Source organism: Danio rerio, chromosome 12 (assembly GCF_052040795.2).
Source record: "Danio rerio strain M-AB ecotype USA chromosome 12, GRCz13ab, whole genome shotgun sequence".
Classification (NCBI taxonomy): Eukaryota; Metazoa; Chordata; class Actinopteri; order Cypriniformes; family Danionidae; genus Danio; species Danio rerio.
In genome coordinates this window covers 32,805,070-32,829,179 of record NC_141032.1, presented here as the reverse complement: position 1 = coordinate 32,829,179, position 24,110 = coordinate 32,805,070, and the positions used below count along the sequence as shown (strand labels likewise).

Sequence of the window (24,110 nt, the reverse complement as noted above, 5' to 3'; positions counted from 1 at the left end):
AATAGGGAGAAGGTCTTTTAAAAATTGATGCAATTCTTGCAAGATGACTACTTGCATTTTCTGTTGTCAAAGCGTCTTTGAAAATATAAACGGAATGTATTGGAATTTTCAGACGTCATCTTAGTTCCTCGTGTTAATCGTGTTCCCAGAAATAAACATGCACAGAGTTTCTAAAAAAAAAAAAAAAACATTAAACAAACAAACACAAAAAAAGTGTAAACTGATTCTAACTGATTAGCTAATGACTGATTCTGAATAATTAATCTGATCTCATTTATATGAGGAGGGCAACCAAACTATAATTTGACTTTTCAGACTTACTATGTAAATATTGCTTTGCCTCTACTTAAAAATTACCCAATTTTAGAAGGTCAAAATTACTAATTAGATATTACAGTATCTTTTTATATGATATCAAAAGACACAAAAAAATTAAAAAGCCAGCATATGGATGTTTATCAGCTCAGTTTATAAAGAATTTATCTAAATAACTACAATCATCTCAGACATTCCAGTAAGGCAAACCCCCATGCATCATGTTTTCAAGTCACTGCCAGTAATCTAGCAATTCTCAAAACCAAATTTTTGGTGACCCATGAATTTTGAAGTTTCCAACAAAGGGAGGACTCACTGAAAGCTTTACGAGAATCTCCACCTCCCTCAAAAACAAAAAGAGTCTTCCTTCAAAATACTGTAACAGATTTTGAGAACAGGACAGCGGTGCAAAGGAGACACATACAATACAGGTAATGCATTTAAAATATACAGCACAGTTCGTTTTAAGCAGATATGATGACTGTGTAGCTGCTTACTACATTTTGCCCATATGAATCTTTCTGACATATTTATCATTTATATATATATATATTGCATATTTAAGCTTAAAAATACTAATAAATTACAAACTATTTGATAAAAGAAAGTTGTTCATGTTTGGTTTTAGATGAACAGATTTATTATAGACAGAATTTTAAAAATTAGATGATTCACGCAGAAAAGGGATCATTCAAATGAAATTACTCAAAGCTTTTGTACTTCAAAATTAAAATAGCGTCTATAAATCAAAATAACATTACAGACCTGACTTGATTTTCACAGAGAGGATCTTTTGTGTGCCACAAAATAAAGCATAATAGTTTATAATGGCATTTAGAGTGAGAAAACCTTCAACATTTTTATTTTGGTTGAACTAATTATATTCCTTTCAGGTTTTTAACACATTAAATACATTTATTTAAAATTCTAGTATTAAAAAGCAGCTTATTTATATATTACAACTGTTACAATTAAAACTTCCTTAACTATCGTTTGATGAGTGCCTTCATAACTTATTTCATTCTTCTTTTGCACAGAAACAACATCTTCTAAATGTACAACAGAAAAAAATCAGGTATGCCTAAGAACACAACCACAGGAACCAGAATAGCTGGAGAAGATATTAGACTACAAGAAAACACTTGGCTAATATAATTTATACAGATTGAGATGAGTTATTATTCTGTAATTGAGTGTATGCTTTCTTCTGCAACAGATTCAACTGCTTCAAACCATAGTGAAGCAGCTGAGATGGAGGACTTATGTTCAGGTTTCCTGTACAAATCCCCTCCTTCTGGCCAAATAAGAAAGATGGTATGGATTTTGGATTTTGTAAACTTACATTTTTTGCAGGTTTTCTCCACATTTCAAATAAACGGTTTCATTGTCTATTGCAGAAATCCTGGAAGCGTCGCTTCTTTGTGCTTGAAAAGAAAAACAACGGCAGCCACGAGCTAAAATACTACAAAACCACTGAGAAAGACAAAGCTATAAAGTCCATTGAGGTTTCAAGGTAAGACAAAACTTGGTGAATGCTTTTCAGTTAAATAAATTATTAATATTATTCAATGATAAATACATTTATATACACTCCTATGCAGCATCACATTGCTCTACGTGGGACCCGAATCACATTCGGCTTTTGAATGGATCTCTAAAACCTTCAAGTGCTCTTCTTCCTCTGTGCTCTTCATGAAAACAGAAAATCCAACAGACAAGGTGCAGCGAGAATACTTTTTCATCGGCGACTCCAGGTTTGTCATGATTACCTTTAGTGAACTTTAATTACTTAATAAAAGTACAATAATAAACGAACATTTATTTACAACAAATAATCTGTTGTTTTCAGTGAGGAGGTGAATAGATGGTTTAATGCTATATTCGGAGTTTTGAAGGTAAGACATTCTATTTTTAATGTGAAAAGCTGCAATTAGTTTCTTTATAAATAATAAAATGATGCACTTTTATTTAAAAAAATGGACTGAATCGTTGTTAAATATTTTATTGCATAACCCTTATAAAAATGTATATGCATGTCTATTGACAAACCATTGTATACATGTGTTCATGCATATATTGATACATTTTGTTTATCTAAAAATCATATTTTGTTGATAAATTTACTCTTGGTAAGTTACTATTGTTTAAATTCTTGAAAACTTTAAGTATTGTGAAAATCAATCCATAACATTGTGTTCAATTCTGATCAATCTTGATTGTTTTAAATAAAAAAAAAAATATTTAATGAATTCCAATGGGGTTATTAATGGTAATTCTTGGATTCCATGCTCTTATTTTAAGATTTTAAATTAGCAATTAAAATTTACATTAATAATCCTATTATTAATGTATGTAAATGCAGTGATTACTAAATAAAATTGTATACATTCAAAGCTTTAAAAAAATCACATTCACCATTTAATTGGTTTTATTCAAACTAAAAAGTCTTTTTTTTTTATGTGTTCACAGAATTTCAAAATTGAATCACAAACCAAACCACAAACCATGACAGAATCCACTGACAAAAACCCTTGTGACAGCGACAAGGTAAATTAATCCTCAATGTTTCTCTCTTATGCTTATTGTGACTTAAACTGACTTCCCAGCTGAAATATTTCTTCCCGTACCTCTCGCTGTAGAGTAAAGCCGTCAGTCGACCCGCAGTGCCTCCAAGGACGAGGTCTTTTGAAGTTGTTACCAGCCATCCTGAAGAGTGCTGCCAGCAAACACACAATAGAAACCGATCTGAAACAAAGGTATTGCATTGTTGTAATTTTAACACTGCCACTAAAACCAAACACTTGCATCGTTATACATTATTAAATTAAAATATTTCATGCTGATACAACTGCTTGACTTATTCAGGTGAGTGAAAAAGAAGAAAGCCTTGATGAGACCGGAGAGGAAAGCAATGAGGAGCTGTCGTCAGAGTAAGACAAACTCTTATTCTGGATTTAAAATGTACATTACTTTATCGTTAAAATGTTAAATAAACCATTCTATTTGTAACTACCGTAATTGTCCTTGAAAAAGTGGTGCGATAGAATCATTCGTCTGATTAGCAGCTTTTAGCAAATTTAAGCTGTTTGCAATTATTAATAATTACACTGTACACTAAAAAAGTGATTTGTTACTAAAAGCGAGTAAACCAGTTGCCTTTAAAGAAACAAATTGACTTTACAAAAATAATGTAAGTAAACCTAGTTCCTTGGAACTTTTAAGTTGACTTGTTTTTTGCAATTATGCAAATTGTATTCACTTTTTTTTTTAATGAAAGTAAACTAATCACTTTTTTTCAATACACATTTACAATTACTATACTTGCTTTTTTCAGCTTTTCTGTATCTAGCAAAATGACAGTAACAAAAATAAATCTGCTCTTCCAGACTCCAGTGTGTCTTCTAAATTCAATAAAGGCTATAATTGTAGATTTTATAGACTTAATGAAGCACCAAATATGTAATACTGTGATAATTACAGTAATTGTTTGAAAACATACTCTAAAAAGGGATTAGTTGACATTAAAAAAGCACAATTAGCATAATTATAAAAAGTCAACTTAACATTTCCAAGTTTCAATGGGTTTATTTTCTTTTTGTAAAGTCAACTTGTATTTCAGACAATTGGTTTACTCGTTTTGATTAACTAATCACTTTTTACAGTGTAAAAAATGCTGGGTACAATCGATTTGTGTTGGGACAACATGAATGAAGTTATTTGTTTTTAAAAAATGTAAATTTGTTGTAAAAAAGTTGTCGCAAAAAATCCTAAATAATTCTTTTGCAGATCATTTTAATTTAGTAATTTGAACCAACAACAAACATAACTTCCTTAGTGTATGAAAGCTTGTTTGTAGTAGTCAAGTGTCATTTTGCAGTTTTAAAATGTATGCTGTTTCTCCATGATTTTGCTGACTGACTTGTTTTCTAGACTCATGCTTTGTACAGAAATGTCAGTGATATAAATAATCAGTTTACTTAACAAGTATTTGCCTTTTTCCTAAAGGGAGAGTGGGATTGGTTCATCTGAAGACAGTCTGTTGACCTGTATGACGCAAGTCTTCAATAATTTAAAGACACAGGAAAAAATCACCGAGCCACACAGTCAAACACCACAAAGGTAAAAACAATTAAGCATAAACAGAATATTTCTAATGTAAAGCTTCCAGTTGTATGAAGTAACCAATTATTGCTTATTTTCTTATTATTACTTATAATCTTTTGCATTTTTTTTTTCTTTCAGTACCACCATCAGCGACATTAACAATACAGACTATTGTACTAACTTCAATGGAAACAGGTGATTTATGCTTTATCTGTATTTCAAAAACATTTCTATATTCTTTAGAGAGCGGTTTAGTTGAAAACACCTGTCAGAAACCCCATCCCCCCCTTAACCTGCAGAATTCAGTTGTCAATCAGCTTTGATTATGAAATTGTGGTTTTGGAATCCAACCACATTTTTACACTGCGTTCCATTCCCCAGTAAAACATACACCTTTGTTGAGAAGGAAATCAGCTTAAGTGCATGTGAACTGAAAAACCTGGTCTTTTCAGAGGAGACAGGAAGACTACGGTAAAACTATAACAAATTGATTTTAAAGTTATTCATAATAAATAATTGCGCCATGCATATTCTATTTTTTTGTGTTTATGAAGCATGTTTGGGTAAAATTTCAGCCGATTCAAATGTCACTCGATTGAATGGGCGTTATTAGTGGTTATCAGCTGATAGATATGGACCAGTAGGGGTCTTCTGGGCCTACTGGTAGGTGCAGAAGTCTGTTGTCATCCATCCACATGGTTAATCGACTATAGATCACATACGGCTGCGCCCGGAAGTTAACAAGAATTATTTATATTATTTATTGAACTTCCCATTAATTGTATTTTATTAACATCCACCCCTACCCCAACCCTAAACCCAACCGTCACAGTATTGTAAAAACAGAACTAGATCTGGAGTCTTCTTTATTAGAAGCTGATTAATCACAAGAATTATTTATTGAATTTCCCAATAATTGTATTTTATTAACGTCTACCCCTACCAACCGTCACAGTAATGTCAAACAGATCTGAGTCTTCTCTATTAGTATAGATGATTAACCATGCGGATGGATGTTAACAGTCTTGTGAGCCTACCAGTAGGCGCAGAAGGTCCCTACTGGCCTATATCTATCAGCTGATAACCACTGATAATGCCCATTCAAGCGAGTGATAACATTCAAAGTGGGTGCTAAATTCTGACGTGTTTTATTCTATAAAGATCTGAAAACATTTCTTAAAAATTCCACTATTTTTTTTTTACAAAAAAAATTATTAGAATAAAAAATTTTCATATCTTTATGATTAAAAATCTTTTTTTTTTCTCCAAATAATGATTTACTCTTTTCAAGTTTTTTTGGTTATATTTTTACATTTCATAAAACATGTAACATAAAAATGAACAGCTTAATTTTACATTTAGAGAAATGCCATCTTTTCACAGAATACAACAAAAAATAAGTTTTATCTTTCTCAGATGTATAAACTGTAAATTCAATGCCATCTTAATTTTTTGACATATCATTTTTGACAATCCTGGCTGATGAACACAGAAACTACAAATACTACCACTTACGTTTGTTATTTTTCCATTTCATTTCTTCTACAGCATGAAAGGTAAAAAGCGCGAGGTGTCATGCTCACTTCATGAGGGAGATGAGATCCTAGCATTCAATGACCTGTTGACATACACAGTGGAGGACATACAGCTATACATAAGAAAACTTTCCAAGGGCGAGGTAATCATGAGTAGATCAATTCTTTCCACTGTGTGATCACAGCTACAGCGTGATACTGACATTTTTTGTTTCCCCTCTTAGGTAACATTTACAGTTCGACGGCTCAAAGACTCCATTCCTATGTGTTCTGAAAGTTAAAGACAGACAAAAACAAAACAAAACAGCCTAATCTCATACGACTTTACTTGTTGAGCTGCTTTGCTAGTCCCTTCACTTTTATTAAAATCAGTAATTGTTTCTTTTTGTTTTTTCAGTCCAGTGAGTAAGCTGATAATACTTATTAATGTAGCAAAACTGCTAGTTTTTCTAGTGGTGATTTTTGTAAATGAATTATTGGTGACAAATTGTACAGGGTGTCAACAATAACACATTAAGCTTCTGTCTTCTGTCTACAATAAGTCTTGTTGAGCTTTGAAATCAAATATAAAAAAATGTCTTGTTTTATTGTGCTTGTTTCAAATTACTGAGGTTAATGGGGCAACAGACTTGCATGCATTAACAGAATCTACTTTTGGAAGTAAATACATGTTGCATAGAATTACAATATTCAAACATACTTAACAGTGTTTGAATATTATATGCTGGTGAATCTGTCCTAAATTAAATTGCATTTAATTGCAATATATGATATAACCACATGGTGGCAGAATGATACAAACTGAATCTTATTTCTTCAATTCTCATGACTCAGTAGCTAATTTATACCAAGGCATTCCTTAATATACTATATGTATGGTTTCTGCAAGTTTTATAAATACTCAAGACTTTAAGATGAAATAAAACAAAAATACATCAAGTAAAGGACATAAAATAAGTATGTTTTTTAATATATAAAATACAGTAAGCAGTTAATTAGTTGACTTTAAAAGTTTTTTTACACACATATTGTATTAAGTTTATTTTGTTTTTAATGTCACCAAAAAATCCTCCCAAACTAGGTAAATTACTTTTTCTATACTATTTAATCACATTGTTAAAAGCTATACTAGTTCTTCCTCAATATTTACCTCTTGTATTTCAAATCAAATATATAGATTCCTTAAAAAATAAATTTATATTTAAATATATATTTATTAAGTTTTTTTCTTTGAAAAAAATGAAGCAAGTTTGAACAAGAAATATCATGCATTAATTAGCTAATAAAGAATATTAATAAATCAACTCAAATTTTAAATAATAAATGCACAACTAACATAATATGCTGATATGTTCGTTTAAGTAAAAAAATCCAATTTTGTTTAATTACTTAAATTCTTCATTTTGGATCTCTAATGAAATCTAACGAATCTCTAAAATTTCTAATATAAAATTGAATAAAAAAATAGAGAGAAAAATATATAATTTTTTTGCAGTGCTAGCAACATTTAAATCATCAATCAGTCCCTAAGAATTTATGCCTTCTGCTCTGATTAAGCACATTTCTATGGTTTTAAATTGTGGAAGGGTGAATAACACTTCTTACAACCCACAGAACCCCAGCAGTATAATTGCTATTGCTTTGAAATCTGTCATGTTGATACACTATCCAAATGTGTTTGATTTTTTTTTTTTCATTTTGAGATTCAGATATTGAAAAAAAAAATCTAAATCTAATCCTGAAACACTATATTTTAAAGACTTTACTGGAAAAATGTTGATCTGGATGTATAATAAACATAAAAAATGCAAAACCATAAAAAATAACAGCAACATTCCAATATACGAAAAGCAGAGTTATTAGTAGCATTTGAAATAAGTTTAATTGATTTATTTATATTTATGTTATTAATCACGTATAAAACCATCAGATTTAAAAAAAAATGCTCTAAAAGAGAGCATACAGTATGTGGTCCATTTCAGCATTAGCTATACTGGCAAGAAGAAAAACACAATAGTAAAAGTCAACACCTTTAACCTTTATAGCATTGCACTTAAAAGGCAGATTAGAAGTCATTTTGTTTTCAAATATAAGGCAGATGCCAAAACCAACATTTGGTCCACTGAATAGAACAAGTCCAATCAATAAAAGGCACCATTAACTGTGGTCAGTAGATTTCATTGTTGTTGTCAGTTTACTTATTGCCTTGTTCCACAGCTTGAGCTTCTGAGGGTGCAAGGTGTTGAGCTGAGGTTTCTGGGTTCAGTCATCCACTCATGGAAGAAGCCCTCCATGGCTTTCCTGCTCCTCCAGCTGCCCACATTCACCGTGGGGATGATCTTTTTCGGCCGTAGCCACTGAACAAATCGTTTCAGCTCCAGAAAACTGCTGTGCTCGCTGTAAGGAATACCTGAAATAGATAATTATAGAGTAGGCAATGGCTCTCAAACTCTTGGAGATGCTCAGAAAAAGCTATTTATACAAAAATTACTCTGCCACAATCAAATACGGACCAACAATAAGCATGCTTACACTATTTATACTACATAATGATGCAAAATAGTGCATTCACACTGAAATAAATGCACTTTTCAACTGATCTATCAGATTCTGATTTGACTAATTTAGCCATGATTAAACATCGCCTGGGAGGCAGTTTGAATTTCTGTTTAGTAAAAAATAACACTAAACTACACACAGTGTATAAGTGTATATACTGTAAGTGCATATACTGTGGTATGTCATACACTGTAGGACGAAACTAATAATTTATGAAACTGCTGTTTAAGCAGTCCATTATTTTGCAATTATATGGTATATTTGTGTAAAGGCCTAACAAGCACAAATTCCCACGAAAACCCATGCTGGACGTCTCAGATTCCAGTGGAGTTTGTGAAATGAGACGCATCTACTGCTTGAGGCAGCACCTGGTACGGCTGCAGACCGCTGATATTCTGAAATTAAAACCCTGGGCTTGCAAAACCTGACATCTTGAGTTTTTCACTGGGTCAAATCACATCTGCTGACTCTGTTAATATAAGAACATGATGTTCTTAGCCTGAAATGACATTCAGCATTTCTAACAACAGCAGGAAAAAAAAAATCAATAAAATGTAATTACATTCCTCATACGAATCCATTAGCTATAATCTTGTCAGTTAGTGGAACAGAATGACAAGGCTGTGTTGTCTCTACACCCAAAATCAGTTTAATGGAAAGCAATCCTCTTTAAGATCTTATTCAGGAAGGGAAGGCGTGACAGATATCAATAAAATACGTGTTTTCTGCATTTTTGTTTTATTGCTGTAGGCTGAGCATTACGCAAAATGGACAACCTTATAAAACCACATCAAACCGGCCATAATAGATGCCAAAAAGGCGCAAAATGATGAGGTGTTTTTTATATGTTTTTTCAAAAAAATGTCTTGTTTTCTTTTTGATTTGAAATGACAAAAATATGCACTCATTATGCCCAGGGCTCCTAAATATACCAGATAAAACGGACAGCATTTGAATGCATAAAAACAGTATTACCAAAACAACACAATTTGATGTACATGCACTTCCCTTGATTAGGGTTTGTTTCGAGTTGCAATTTCAGTTTCAAAGTGAAGTGACCCAATTTTCTCAAATTATTACATATAAATATAGCCCTACGCTTGAACTCTTAACTGGTTTTACCAAAAGCCTTGCATGTTAACATCTAAGTAGAACTGGGTGATTTCACCTAAAATCTAAATCTCCATTAATTGAATATTTTAACTCGATTACGATTAATGAACGATTATTTTATTCATTTATTTATTTTTTTGCCCTCAGAGTTCACAGACAAGTTTTGTACAGTGAATATGCTCACTTATTACAAGTGAGAGACTTTTCAATGAAGGGTGCATTACTTGATTTTAAAAATAATTGAAGGAGACACACACTATCTACTATCTATGATTATTTACTGAACATCAACGTTGAACAACTGAAATTAAAACACATATTGTCTGTTTTTTTCTCATAAAAAAGTGAAAATAAATAACTTGCACTTTTGGAAACAAAATTAATTATTTTCAATATAACAGTGCAGTTCTTGCATTTTGTAAGCAATCATTTTAATGTAATGGAAAAAGTGGAAAAGTAACACAATAGTAACAAACAGAGCCTGCTCATGTGACTCCACACTCATTAAGGTAAGTAATTGAAAAAATTGACGTAAAACAGTTCGATAGATTATTGGTTCTGAATGTCGATTTCAATTACTTTTCTATTTATTACCCAGCCCTATATCTAAGACACAAGTGCGAGATCTTTTCAGACATTGACATAAATCAAGTAAATAAATGTACTGATAAATACTGATTGACACTCACCATAAATGCTGATGTTCCCCTGAGTCTGTGGTAGAATGTCGTCCACTCCCACGGTCTGATTAAAGGTCCAGCCTGTGGGTTTGAAGGCCACTAGCTGGTCATACTTCTTGGAGAACTTCTTTAAGTGTGTTTGAAGATTCTGTACAGCAAAAAAAGTTATTTTGAAAGTACAACGCTTTGGACAAAAGCACATGCTAAATGACTAAATGTAAACACAGTACAGGAAAAAGTTAGAATATTACACTATTTTATGAAAGAATCAGATTAATGTGGCAGTTAAAACAAGAGCAATAACTGCTGAAATCTCAGCTTAGTATTATTATTATTATTATACACTCACCGGCCACTTTATTAGGTACACCTTAATAGTACCGGGTTGACCCCCTTTTGCCTTCAGAACTGCCTAAATCCTTCATGGCATAGATTTAACAAGGTACTGAAAATATTTTTCAGAAATTTTGGTCCAAATGACAGCATCATGCAGTTGCTACAGACTTGTCAGCTGCAAACTTGGATGTGTTGTGCATTCAGAGATGCTCTTCTGCATACCTCGGTTCTAACGAGTGGTTATTTGAGTTACTGTTGCCTTTCTATTAGCTTAAACCAGTCTGGCCATTCTTCTCTGACATCAATAAAACATTTGTGCCCACAGAATTGCCGTTCACTGAATAGTATCTCTTTTTTTCGGTAAACCCTAGAAATGGTTGTGTGTGAAATTACCAGTAGATCAGCAGTTTCTGAAATACTTAGAAGAGCCAGTCTGGCACCAACAACAATGCCATGTTCAAAGTCACTTAAATCATCTTGACCAGGGGTGGCCAATCCTGTTCCTGGAGATCTACCTTCCTGCAGATTTCAGTTGCAACCCTTATCAAACACACCTGTCTGTAATTATCAAGTGGATTTCAGGTCCTAATTAATTGGTTCAGATGGGTTTGATCAGGGTAGGAGCTAAACTGTAAAGGAAGGTAGATCTCCAGTAACAAGATTGAGCACCTCTGATCTTGACCATGTCTACATTTCTAAATGCATCGAGTTGCTGCCATGGGATTGGCTGATTAGAAATTTGCGTTAACAAGCAGTTGTCCATGTGTGCCAAATAAAGTAGCCGGTTAGTGTATACGAGTATAGCATTATCATGACTAATAAACTAACAAAAAGTAGACTTGGTGAGCATACAAGACTCAAAACCATTAACCAATCTTATAGACCCCAAACGGTAGTGTATAGGGCAAAAAAAGGTCAGGGTAATCACAGTCAAATGATGCCACACTGTAATCAACCTCTTTCCTTCAATTTACATAATGACTTTTCAATGTTGCAGCAAATATAAATACAGTGCAATCTACAATTAACCTTTTTATATTTTCTCCTCTTCCTGTCATAACCATTTAAACACTTCTCTCATTGGGAACAGCTTTGAAATTGCTTTTGAATCAACATCCACATTGTCATGGGTGAGAAAAGTTGCTTATAATGGTTTAGGCCACATCAAATGGCTGATCTTTATTATCTGCGACTGTCTCATTAGAATGTACTTTCAGTCACGCTGACTCAATCAGTGCTACCGGTGCCAGAATTGCTGCGTTGGCACTTGGTCTCTGTAATTAGAATCGTATTTTTTTCCTCTGGCATTAGCATAAACGCGCTGTCAAGGAAAATTAAAGATAACACTGAACGCTGTATGAATTTTAAAGTCCAAATTGAATAAGTAAACACAGCTTCATTGATTGTGTTTAGCATAATCGGCTATTTTTATACACCTATGAACTCAAACGGGGGAAAACTGCATTTCGTAATTTAGAGCAGAATTATAGTCACAGAAGTTTTATGTGCGGTTTAACTCACTTTGAAATTGATCTGCATCATAGGAAGCACATGCACTTGGGCAGACTGCCAATTCGTAGTGATGCGCTGGCCAATATCCTCAGACTCCAGGCAGCACATGGTGTTATACTTATCCTTGGACAAACATACTTTAGAGCTCAACACTTCTGATACAGCTAGAAAAACAGGTGAGAGAGTAAAAAAATAAAATAAAATGAGTACATCTCTATAGTCACAAAAAATGAATGAAAATTGGTAACTGGGATTTGGAAAGAAGTTGCAACTCAGTAAGACAGCCAACAGAAATCACACATTAGTTGTAAACTGAGGAAATGGCCCAGAGCAGGATATTATGTGATCAGAGCTTGTAGAAATAAATGGGCGTAGGACATTAATCATAGATGTAATTTATAAAAAGAACAATAAGCCTGTAAGACAAACTATTAAAGAGGAACGTCATCTCAAAGTCAAGCTAGGACATCATCTGCAAACCTCTTCTGTAAACACTTGTTTTATAGGAGGCTCATTCATGATGGTCACGGTTAATAGAAAAGCGAACAATCTGTCCTTTCAAGAGCGAATAAAGTAGCACAAGGCCTGGACAAAGCAGGACAACGTTGCTTTCTCACCTAGAAAGACCTTCTCTTTCCCAACGGAGTACGTGCCACACACCACAAGTGTACGAGGGTTTAGAGTCACCCGTTCAAAAGCTGTGTTTACGGCAAAAGTGACGACTTCCTGTTGAGTTGGAAATGTGTACTCTGGACTGCAGTACCTATGGATAAATAATAGTAATTAATTAGAATTCCTTACATTTATATAGTGCTTTTCTGGACACTTAAATTGCTTTTTGTGGGTGTCGGGGGGTTGGTGAATGACGAAATGGCAGCCATATTGAGCCATACCACAAACCTCACACCAGCTGATTGGTGGAGAGGAGACAGAGTGAAGCCAATTATGATGTGGGGATGGTTAGGAGGCCATGATTGACAAAGGGCAATGGGCAAATTTGGCAAGGATGCCCAAATCTCTACTCTTTTTTTTCTAAAGACATCCTGGAATTTTTAATGACCACAGAGGGTCGGGACCTCAATTTAATGTCTCATCCGGAAGATGCTCACTAAGCAGTATACAGTCCTCGTCAATTTACAGGCATTAGGACCCACACAGACTGTTGGTTGAGTGCCCCCTTCTGGTCTCTCTAACACCACTCCCGGCAGCAACCTACACTCTCCTGCCACTTTATTAGGTACACCTTACTAATACCCTTACGATTAGACCCCCCCTTCTGCCTTAATGCTTCGTGGCCTAGATTCAACAAAGTACTGGAAATATTCTTCAGAGAAATTGGTCCATGTGACATGATAGCACCACACAGTTGGTGAAGATTTGTTGTCTGCACTTCCATGATGCAAATCTCCTATTCCACCACATGCCAAAGGTGCTCTATTGGATTGAGTTCTGGTGACTGTGGAGGCCATTTGAGTACAGTGAACTTATTGTCATATTAAAAAAAAAAAAACAGTCCGAGATGATTCGTGTTTTATGACATGGAGCGTTATCCTGCTGGAAGTAGCCATCAGAAGATGGGTACACTGTGGTCATTAAGAGATGGACATGGTCAGCAACAATACTTTAATAAGCTGTGGCGTTGACACGATGCTCAATTGGTACCAATAGGCCCAAAGTGAGCCAAGAAAATATCTCCCACACCATTACACCACCAGCAACCTAAACCATTGATACAAGGCAGGATGGATACATGCTTTCATGTTGTTGATGCCAAATTCTGACCCACCATCTGAATGTCGCAGCAGAAAAAGAAACTCATCAGACCAGAGGCATCGTTTTTGCAATTTCTAGTCAATTTTTTGTTGGGCCTGTGTGAATTGTAGCCTCAGTTTCCTGTTCTTAGCTGACAGGTGTTGCATCTGGTGTGGTCTTCTGCTGCTGTAGCCCATCCGCCTCAAAGGTAAACTTGTTGTGTGTTCAGAGATGCTCTTCTGCATACCTTAGTTATAATGAGTGGTTATTTGAGTTATGGTTGGCTTTTAGCTCGAAACAGTCTTGCCATTCTTCTCTGACCTCTGGCATCAATAAGGCATTTGTGCCCACAGAACTGCCGCTCACTGGATATTTTCTCTTTTTTCTCTGTAAACCCTTAAGATGGTTGTGCGTGAAAATCCTTGTAGATGAGTTGTTTCTGAATTGCTCAGACCAGCCCGTCTGGCATCAACAACCATGCTACGTTCAAAGTCACTTAAATCACCTTTCTTCCCCAGTCTGATGCTCGGTTTGAACTGCAGCAGATCACCTTAACTATGTCTACATGCCTAAATGCACTGAGTTGCTGCCATTCAGTTGGACAGGTGTACCTAATAAAGTGGCCAATGAGTGTAGCTTTCCCATGTGGTCTCCCATCCAGGTACTGACTGGGAGCAGCCCTGCTTAGCTTCAGTGAGCGACCATGTGAGAGTTGCAGAGAGCTAGCTGCAGGCCAAAAACAAAATATGTTTTGTTTTTCAAATCTATTAAAAATGAACACTTTCTATTGAAAATCTATAAAAAAAAAACTTTTTGGGGGGAAAATTGTACAGGTCACCAAGAGTTAAACCGTTGGCTTTTACTATATTTGAATACATTCATCCGATCTTTGTGGTCATGTTTAGCTTAGCACAAATCATTTAAGCAGATTAGACCATTAGCATCTCAATCAAAAATGTAAAAAAACTATATATATATAATAATAATTTTTAATAATTTTCCTATAACAGCTTGATCCTTTTGTAGTTTTGTGTACTAAGGCCAACATAAAATGAAAGGTTTTTATAAAATGAAAAGCTATTTTATAGGTCAATATGGCTAGGATACTCTAATGCTGGCATAATTATTTTGGAAGTGACTTTGCTACAGACTCTACTGAAGAGTCAAGCTTTAAACAGGAAAAATATTTGGATAATTTTATTTATTTATTTAGTGAGATGCTAATGATCTAATAAGATTCAATGATTTATGCTAAGCTAATCTAAAGATGTTCCCACCAGACCAGGAGATCAGCTGAACTCTTTATCTAAAGGGGACTTGCTGAATAAAATGTGTACATTTTCCAAAAAAAAAAGTAGGGTGTTCTTTTAGCATCCATTTCTGTTTATGTGAGAATATGCTGAGCTGTTCATTAACAAATCCATAATGCAGCACTGAAAAGTAGCTTTCAACTCACGTTGTGTCCAGATAGAGGGTCTGTATCCTGAGACCCTGCAGCTCTGGGTAGCGCTCCATGGACGGATCAGCCCGGAAGTCACCTGTGTGGAGCACCGTCTGGCCATCTGGCAGCACAAAAAGCAACATGGCTGCCCCAGGACAGCTGGGGGGAAAACAGTCATAGTAATTAAGGTCTTAATGCTCTGTGTGAACAGTCCAAATAATAAAAAAGAGGCTACAAAATGAGCAGGAAACATAGCAATCTACAATGAAGAACTAAATGGGTCTTAATTGTACATTGGTTAAAAGACACACTCACTGGTTGGCATCCAGGAGAGTGACCTTCACTCCTTGAACTATGCATTCTGTGTTCATTGGAAGAACATGAATATACTGCTCATCCACCTTCAGCTTGCTCTTCACCAGGTTACTGGTTACCTGTCATGATTAACACTGGTTAGTAATGACATTTTAGATTCAGTCAATCCCCCCTTACATAATCACAAAGAATAAAAACATCACACTGTTTCCTGGTATTTTGTTTCCACACTTCCCAATCCCATTTATAATATAAGCCAAGTTTCTAATTCAAACTTGTTTATCCATTTCCTTTTCGACCCTCAATCTGACCCTTAGATTAACCTTATAAGTGCATTTGTGTGCTTTTATGTTACAATGATAGTACACCCAAAATATGAAAACCTGCTATTAATTTACTCGCCCTCAAGCTATCAATGTAGATGAATTTATTTTTCAGTTAAACATTAAAGATTATGTATCAGAAACTGTTCATTGGTGATGCGTATAAAGCCAATGGTTAGTCATAAAACACTGAGGTTTTATTAAAATTAACCAACCTGTGCAAGAAACTCAATATATTTTACAACATAATTACAGCATATTCATCATTAATCCACTTCTGTAGAACATAAAGATGATATTTTAAGAAAGGTCAGTGCTTTCGGATACAAAGTAAATCAATGGTCTCTAGTTACATGCTTCCCAACACACTTCAACAAATTTTTTTGCAGAAAAAGGAACTGCATAAATGTTTGAAATAATTTGATGATTTAATGATTTAATGGGTATAAAATCATTTTTACGTGAACTATCCCTTAGTTTCCAGCTTATAGTGAAAATCAGAAGACTGAGACAAGTGCAATGAGACAGGAAGACATACTTTGTTACAGTAGATAGGGACAGCAGAGTCTTTCTTCAAGCCTCCATAGTGATCAGAGTGGAAGTGAGTGAGAAAGTAGGCTGTGACACCCTCAACAACGCCATACTGAAAAGCATCCACAGCAAAGCCCGTTCCTGTACAGACAAATAACATATTATGAACTAGGGCTGGACGATACTGAAAAAATCTGACATTGCGATATTTTGTTTTGCTGCAATATGATCATAATTTCATCAGATGATTCATATAGCTCTGTTTGGAAAGATTTCATTAATTAGATCGACTGGGGTAATCAAGCCTTCTTCTATGCAGTGCATCTGCATAAACACTAAGAAATTACAAGCATATATAAAAACGACAGAGCAAAAGTAATGGTGAAACAAAAAGTGCTGTATGGTTTTCTGGCAGTCTAACAACACTGAAATACAGAAATTGAACAATTAAACATAAATTAACATGGTTATCATGGTGTAGGGCGACGCAGTGGCACAGTAGGTAGTAATGCCGCCTCACAGCAAGAAGGTCGCTGGGTCGATCCTCGGCTCAGTTGGCGTTTCTGTGTGGAGTTTGCATGTTCTCCCTGCGTTCGCGTGGGTTCCCTTCGGGTGCTCCGGTTTCCCCTACAGTCCAAAGACATGCGGTGCAGGTGAATTGAGTAAGCTAAATTGTCTGTAGTGTATGAGTGTGTGTGAGTGTTTGTGAATGTGTGTGTGTGTGAATGTTTCCCAGAGATGGGTTGCAGCTGGAAGGTTATCCGCTGAGTAAAAATGCGCTGGATAAGTTGGTGGTTCATTCCGCTGTGGCGACCCCAGATTAATAAAGGGACTAAGCCGACAAGAAAATGAATGATTGTCCGTCTGAATCATGGTGTAAATAGTTTTATACAATAATATAAAATACTATATCATAATATCTTTATCCTTTAATAAATAATCCAATCCTGCAATGTGACTACTGCAGATACACACACTGCGATATCGATGCTCAAACGATATACTCAGCATATACAAGTACACCCCTCACAAATCTATCTTTTAGATTCATATTTTAATAGGAAGCTTTACAATATTAGATTTGTGCATGGGGTGTGCAATTTTTTTTAACAGATATTGCGATTTCGATTTGATATTTAATTTTGTAGTCAGCTCAAGTTTACTTCAGATCAATATTTGGGATCATAGCTTTTTATTGCTAAAATGCAGTGAGCGTTAGTTAAAAAAAAGATGAAAAGATATTAAAGTATCGCAACTTTTATTCAAAATTTGTTTTAAAATATTCAGAAATTAAACAAATTTTTCACCATTATCCCAATTGTCGTCACTTTCCAGATTGTTTGCTTAATTGCAGGTGTTCTGCATAGGTTGATTGTGCAACACTGATTGGGCAGAACAAAAGTGTGCTCACCCAGTTGGCTAGTAAGACTGTCACACACAGAGATGGCAGCCACGCATTCGCTTTGGGTGGGGGAAATTATATAACACATATTCATTTCATATCGCAGCCACTTGCGATTTGCTAATTGCAATTTCGATTGCGATACATTTTGGATTAATGCACAGCCCTATTAGTGCATACATATTAGCTGTCCAAAAAATAGCACAGCCAAATTTATGTTATAGAAAAATAATAAATACTTAAAAAAATAATAATAAATAAAAATAAAAAGTAAAAATCAAGAAGCAAACAAATAATAATTTTATTTAGTTGACATTTTGTAGTTTGTAAAAAAAAAATTTAATTACAATTTAATTGTATTATCTTTTAATTTCAAATTGGTTTAGTGACTAAAATATTATTTTAATAAATATATCTGTTTAATAAATCTGTTATATGTTAAATGCACCAAAATACATTGCCTACATTCACTGAGAAATGGGGAAAAAAAAAATATTCATTTTCAAAATAACTACTCAATTACGCTAAGCACTGCATTGTTCAGCCCTATTATGTTCAGCCCTATTATCAAAACTAGATTAGACAAAAAGACTGTCCCACAAACTAAATAATAATAGAGGAATTATTATAATAAAAGAAGATTAAAAGTACATTTAAGTTCGGGTACAGCTACTAGTATACCCGCTTATGCAATCATAACAATTGTTTCTAAGTAGGTCAAAAAAAGCATTCACAAACCAGGAATTTTCTTGTAGAATGGACAGCGTTTGGGCTCCTTGGGATCTCCATCTGTCGCTTTTCCTCTGTTCCATCTTTTCCGCCCCTCTGCCCTCCCTCCTCTCTTTCCTTCTGTTTGCGTGGGCAGAGCCACACTATCTTCTACAGCAGGCGAGACACCGGACCCTTCAGATGGTGCTTTGCTCTTCCCACGCCATCTACCCTGACGCTTACCGTCTTCCCCTTGAGCTTCTGAAACCCTCACTCTTCTAGACTTTTGCAGATCGGCCTCTCTGACCAATGGCTTTACTTCCTTCCCAGCCTTTTTTTCATGCAGCGGCTTCAGGCCAAAAAACACCCCAATGTCTGTTTGTTTCAATCCAGAGGGACCTGCCTTTATCTGAGTCCTCCTAGGAGCCATAGACTGTGTTGCGGATAGATCTGCTTGGTTGGAAAACGACTCTTGGTTTGTTTGAGTGAAGTTAACTTCCTCAAAAGATGAAGTCAAGCTCTTGACATGTGTAGGAGTAGATATGCGGTCCCGAAGATGCTCTAATACCAAGCTTTGGGGTGACTGTAGCTGGGAGTTTGAACTGTTGTTGTTTGTTGAGCAGTGATGAAATGAAACACCTGTGGAACTGGAAGCAGTCAGGTGACTTTCTGGTGCTAATGATGTTTGCTGTTTCTCACAGGTGTCTAATGAGCTTTTGTCTGGCCCATGTTCCTCATACTGGTCTATCACATCAAAGAACAGATCATCATCTTCATCACTGAAAAGATTAAGAGAATCATCATCCTCCTGCAATGCAGTACTATAAAAATGTCTGTCATTATTGGATTTTTCCACCCTGTGCTCCTCATCCACTTCTGGAAGCTCAGAAAGTGGGGAGCAGGAGATATAATCGTCATCATCTTTGCATTCAAACAGCTCTTTTTTAACCTCATTAGGCTGCGTCTGAACTGCACTGTCAACGCATCGTACTTCACCTGGAGCAGAAATCTTGGCTTTGGCCTCCTGGGAAGAAATCTGTGACTGAGATCTTTTGACTGAGGGTGACCAGCCTTTCTTTTTCTTGATATCCTCGGTGTTGGGGGAACGCAAAAGCAGCAGGGCATTAGATTTAGTGGGAGTTCCCTTCAGTCTATCACCAGGAGATGAACTTTGGCTAGATGAAGCAGATACATTCACAGCGCTGTCCACTGAACTCTCCTTAACAGATGTGGATGCGCCATTATTTACTGAATTCAAGCTGAAGTCTGAGATGGCTTGGACGGAGTCATTTTGCGCTCGACTCTGAGCCAGCAGAGAGTGGTTGTATCTTTTATAATGATTGGGAATGGTGGACATACACTGAAGACCATCTGGGCATTCTGTAACATCAGAAGGCAGAAAGAGTGTTAAGTTATGTTTTCTTAATACAGGGTTCCCACGCTTTCATGAACCATAGATTAAAGGACTTTTTTTAAAAGCACCATTAACTTTAAATCCAGAACCATTGTAATTTATACCCCAGCATATATATATAGTGCCATTAAGTCCTTACTGTACTGAGGCTGTGCAATTAATCAACATTAAATCACAATCACAAATGAAACATTGCAATTAGCTAAATGCAAGTGGCTGCGATATGGAATATATGCATTATTTCATTTCCCCCTGCCCAGAGCAAATGTGTGACTGCCATCAGTGTGTGACAGTCTTACTAGCCATTTGAGTAAGTACACTTTCGTTCTGCCCAATCCGAACTTTTCAATCTGCCTCTTATCAGCCTGAGTGTTCTGTATTTTATAATATATATTTTTGTGTGTATAATAAGCTACATTATCTCCCTAATTTGATTGGAACTTACAGAAAGGTAAGGTCATTTTATTTGTGCTTATTGTTTGCTTTAGATAAAAAATTAGTGTTGAATTACAGAATATTTAAAAACAAATTTGAATAAATGTTGAAGTATGTTAATATCTTTCTTTTTAGTTTCTTTTTCAACTAACATCCCTGCATTTCAGCAGTACTACAGGTTAGTGAGCTAAATCTTGACAACAAAATTAAATTGCAAATCAAATCACAATCGCAATATCGGAAAAAAAAATGCAATGAGATATTTTCCTCTTTTGAACACCTCGATTATTTGGATCAACTGTGTTTGATCAGGGTTGCAGCAAAACTGTGCAGAGCTGCAACCCTCCAGAAATGGATTTTGAGACCTATGATTTATATTAATGTCCGATATATTATGTTTCTGAAATATTGATAAAATGTGCAGTTTGTCAGTGTTATTGTACAAGAGTAAAATTTAAGATTTTTAATTTAAGAATTCGGATGCACGGTGGCGCAGTTAGTAGCACGATTGCCTCACAGCAAGAATGTCGCTGGTTTGAGCCTTGGATGGGTCAGTTGGTGTTTCTGTGTGAAGTTTGCATGTTCTCTCAGTGTTGGAGTGGGTTTCCTCTGGGTGCTCCTCCGGTTTTCCCCACAAGTCTAAAGACATGCATTATAGGTAAATTGGGTAAGCTAAATTGTCCATTATGTATGGATGTTTCCAAGTAACGAGTTACAGCTGGAAGGGCATCCGCTGCATAAAACATGCGTTGGATAAGTTGGCAGTTTATTCTGCTGTGGCGACCCCAGAATAATAAAGGGACTAAGCCGAACAGAAAATGAATAAATTTAAGAATTTTTTTGTTCTGTTTTTGTCAATTGAGTACAATTCAAGCACTTTAAAAGAGAGTTTTTAAAAAAAAAAGTACTTTCAGGAAGTGTGGGAACCCTGCTTATATTAAACAATAATATTATTGGAAATACTGTACTAATGACAGGGTGCTAAAACCTTATTAACAATGAAATGTTGTGACATTTACAGTCCTTTATAGTAAATGTTATGTAAATATAATAAATTTTAATTATTGACTTGCATTAAAAAATGTGTAGGTGTTTAAGTCTAAATAGTAATATTATTTCATATATCAAGATAACATGAACAATATGATATGATTCATTAAATTTAAATGATCTTTTTTGTTGTTGATGTTTATTCAGTCATATTTTCAGCTAAGTTGGAATTCTATAACATGCTGAACGGAATTGATTTTAGACCAAGGATTCAACATCTGGAAACGTAAAAGGCATCTGTAAGGTTTGTAAAAACACCTCATTTTAAATTGTGAAAATTCAAATGAATAAATGGGTCTAAAAAATAAGTTGTATTACATTTAACACTACATTCATATTTAGTTTCTAAAAAAAATTACATTGTTTTATTGTACAAATTAACATTTAAGATTTTTTTTATTATTACAATTTTTTTCCCACAATTATTTATTTGAATTCATCTTTTTCTTTTTTGCTTTTTTTTATCATAAGTTAAATTATTTGATTATTACAATATTATGATTCCGAAATCTGTTTTTTATAATAATGTGTTCATCTTAATTAATTTTTTTTTTATGTATTATTTTCTAAATGTATTTTTTCCATTTATGTTTTCATTCAACAAATTCAGATTGACCCCCTAGCACTCTGCTTTGGCCCCATTAGTGTCCCCAAATCCCGGTTTGAAACCCCTGCGTTATGAAATTGAGATGTCCAAAATGTACAATGTGAGGAGGACATTTAGGAGACAAAATAAATGTATTAACTATTAATACCATTACCTTTACAGTTGTCAGCAGCTGTATCTAAGCATTCTGCAACATGCCATTGTTGAGACTGGACAACCAGGATGGAAAATGGCATTTGACAGACAGGACAGAAGCCTCTTCCTGACTGAGAGTCTGCATTAGGGACATCCCGAGAAACTGTCCCATGATTCACATCCTCGGATCCTGAGTTCACTGTGTTATTAGGAGCATTACTCCCGATCTGGTGGTCTAAATCAGTGTGTTTTTCAGCACTTTTGACTGTTTTTTGCACTGTGCTCTCCTTCTTCCTCTTTGTCACATGTTCTCTTGATCCCTGTGATTTACAGCTTCGTTTTTTGTTTTTCTTAAGAGGTTTATAATCCCAAATGTCACTCTCAGACCCGCTCTGGGACATTTGTATCCAGTTTTGTAACAGAGCAGTTTTGTAACATCACATTCATGATCTCTTAGGAAAATAAAACCGCGACTAGAATCCGCATCATACAGAAATCTGTCCAGAAAGCATAAAAACATTAATAAAAGCGCATTTTGTTACAGTATATCAATTAAAAACTGTTCACGTTAGATAAATCAGACGAGTGTTTCTTACCGCCAATGTTGAAAGAGTATTTATTTTTGCGTTGATATTAGCATTTTCCCCATTGCCAGATTCTTCCGAATAATTACATAAAACATATCAAGTGTTTATTTATACATTTATTACGTATATTATTTTTAAAAGTTTTTCATATCCTAATTACATACAAGTTTTTTTTTCTTTTGTTATCAAGAATGCTGAAGCGATATGTTTGTCGAAAGTGCCGAGATTAATTTCTGCGTTGTTGTGAGTGAGAATCATGGCGTCTTACAGTAAGCTGACAGATCTTTTCCTCATTCAGGGCCAGCTAGACTGTGATTTAGAGGAAACGACGAGTCAAGAAGAGAAGGAAAAACTCGTACATGAATATTTGCTCAAAATAGACGAGAGGGAGGATTTGATTGTACCGGATTTTGAAGAAGGCAAGTGTATTAATACACTCAATGGCAGTGGGAGTGTATACAGTGATTGTATCTCATGGGAGTGGCTTTAAAACTTGAGCAGAACTTAATCATTGATCGATTCTTGGTTTTAGATAAAAGACTGACAACATAAAACATGACAAGTCGATTACATTTGACGGTTGTTTATTGCTCTGTAATGTTGTATTGAGTCAAAAGTGAGCCACACTGCTGTAACAAGTGATCTAATGAACATCTAGTTTTGGATGGTCTCAGCAAACTTACAGAGAGTACTCAATTACTAGATTTAATTTACGTATATTGTAACTGAATAGTTATTTTTAATATTTTTTAAGGGTGAATTCATATAGAGTTAGAGACTATTCTACTGTACACTGCCTGACAAAAGTCTTGGCGTTGATTGCAATTGTAAGAGCAACAATAACTTGACTTGGCGGAAGGTAAGATTCTCACAGTTTGGTGAAGGAAAAATCATGGTTTGGGGTTACATTCAGTATGTGGTCATAAGTGAAATCTTCATATAAGCCACTTCTAATACCAAATGATCAACTAAAATTCAAGTTATTATTAGTTGTCCCTAAAACTTGTATAGGCTACAGGACTTCTGTCAGGTAACGTTAGTGTACGTTTTTACTACTATATACTTAAGACAGCTAATGAAATGAGTAACAAACAACAGCCTGTCGCAATAATCAATATATCGACTTAATGCACAACACATGGGCATGACTTAGATCATTTTTTGGTGATGCAATATATATTAACCATACAGAAAAAACAATTCTTGCAACATCTCTATCTGTATTAAAGGTGTCAGTGTCAGTATGGTTAAAGAAA

At 34.9% G+C, this 24,110-nt stretch overlaps 3 protein-coding genes across 8 annotated transcripts in view; 2 read left to right on the top strand and 1 right to left on the bottom strand.

Annotated features, from left to right (window-relative positions):
- The first annotated feature begins 311 nt into the window (after positions 1-311).
- Positions 312-6,541, top strand: plekhs1.1 (pleckstrin homology domain containing S1, tandem duplicate 1). Of its 3 annotated transcripts, none has more exons than XM_087274511.1 (14): positions 312-746; positions 1,353-1,390; positions 1,532-1,629; positions 1,713-1,828; positions 1,917-2,069; positions 2,165-2,210; positions 2,785-2,862; positions 2,955-3,071; positions 3,181-3,245; positions 4,321-4,434; positions 4,558-4,614; positions 4,801-4,890; positions 5,968-6,097; positions 6,179-6,541. In XM_087274511.1, exons 2-14 carry the CDS (start codon positions 1,369-1,371, stop codon positions 6,233-6,235), a joined length of 1,143 nt encoding a protein of 380 aa, XP_087130637.1. In that variant the 5' UTR covers positions 312-746; positions 1,353-1,368; the 3' UTR covers positions 6,236-6,541. The 3 variants fall into 3 exon arrangements, 2 of the variants coding, with proteins under 2 accessions (XP_087130637.1, NP_001108036.1); XR_015503217.1 differs by having other exon boundaries at positions 616-746; positions 3,181-3,276; NM_001114564.1 differs by lacking the exon at positions 4,801-4,890 and having other exon boundaries at positions 709-746; positions 6,179-6,539.
- A 1,272-nt stretch (positions 6,542-7,813) lies between these two features.
- dclre1a (DNA cross-link repair 1A (PSO2 homolog, S. cerevisiae)) overlaps positions 7,814-24,110 on the bottom strand; it is an 81,393-nt gene continuing 65,096 nt past the window's right edge. The window contains exons 1-10 of one of the 3 annotated variants that reach the window (XM_087274675.1): positions 22,864-22,891; positions 22,287-22,764; positions 18,657-20,006; positions 16,524-16,657; positions 15,663-15,781; positions 15,363-15,506; positions 12,772-12,917; positions 12,164-12,318; positions 10,316-10,454; positions 7,818-8,364 (exon numbers count right to left, since the gene is read on the bottom strand). In XM_087274675.1, coding sequence (XP_087130801.1) covers positions 8,153-8,364; positions 10,316-10,454; positions 12,164-12,318; positions 12,772-12,917; positions 15,363-15,506; positions 15,663-15,781; positions 16,524-16,657; positions 18,657-20,006; positions 22,287-22,668 — 2,781 coding nt within the window. In that variant the 5' untranslated portion in view covers positions 22,669-22,764; positions 22,864-22,891 and the 3' untranslated portion in view covers positions 7,818-8,152. Of the gene's footprint in view, positions 8,365-10,315; positions 10,455-12,163; positions 12,319-12,771; positions 12,918-15,362; positions 15,507-15,662; positions 15,782-16,523; positions 16,658-18,656; positions 20,007-22,286; positions 22,892-24,110 lie in introns of those variants that run through there. The other 2 variants (NM_001020549.5, XM_087274676.1) reach the window with 2 other exon arrangements.
- Positions 23,095-24,110, top strand: part of nhlrc2 (NHL repeat containing 2) — a 41,292-nt gene continuing 40,276 nt past the window's right edge. For both annotated transcript variants that reach the window (XR_015504236.1, XM_087276509.1), the window contains exon 1: positions 23,095-23,273. Coding sequence is in view for 1 of the 2 variants with exons in the window: in XM_087276509.1 (XP_087132635.1) it covers positions 23,111-23,273 (163 nt within the window). In the remaining variant the exon portion in view is untranslated. The remainder of the gene's footprint in view (positions 23,274-24,110) is intronic.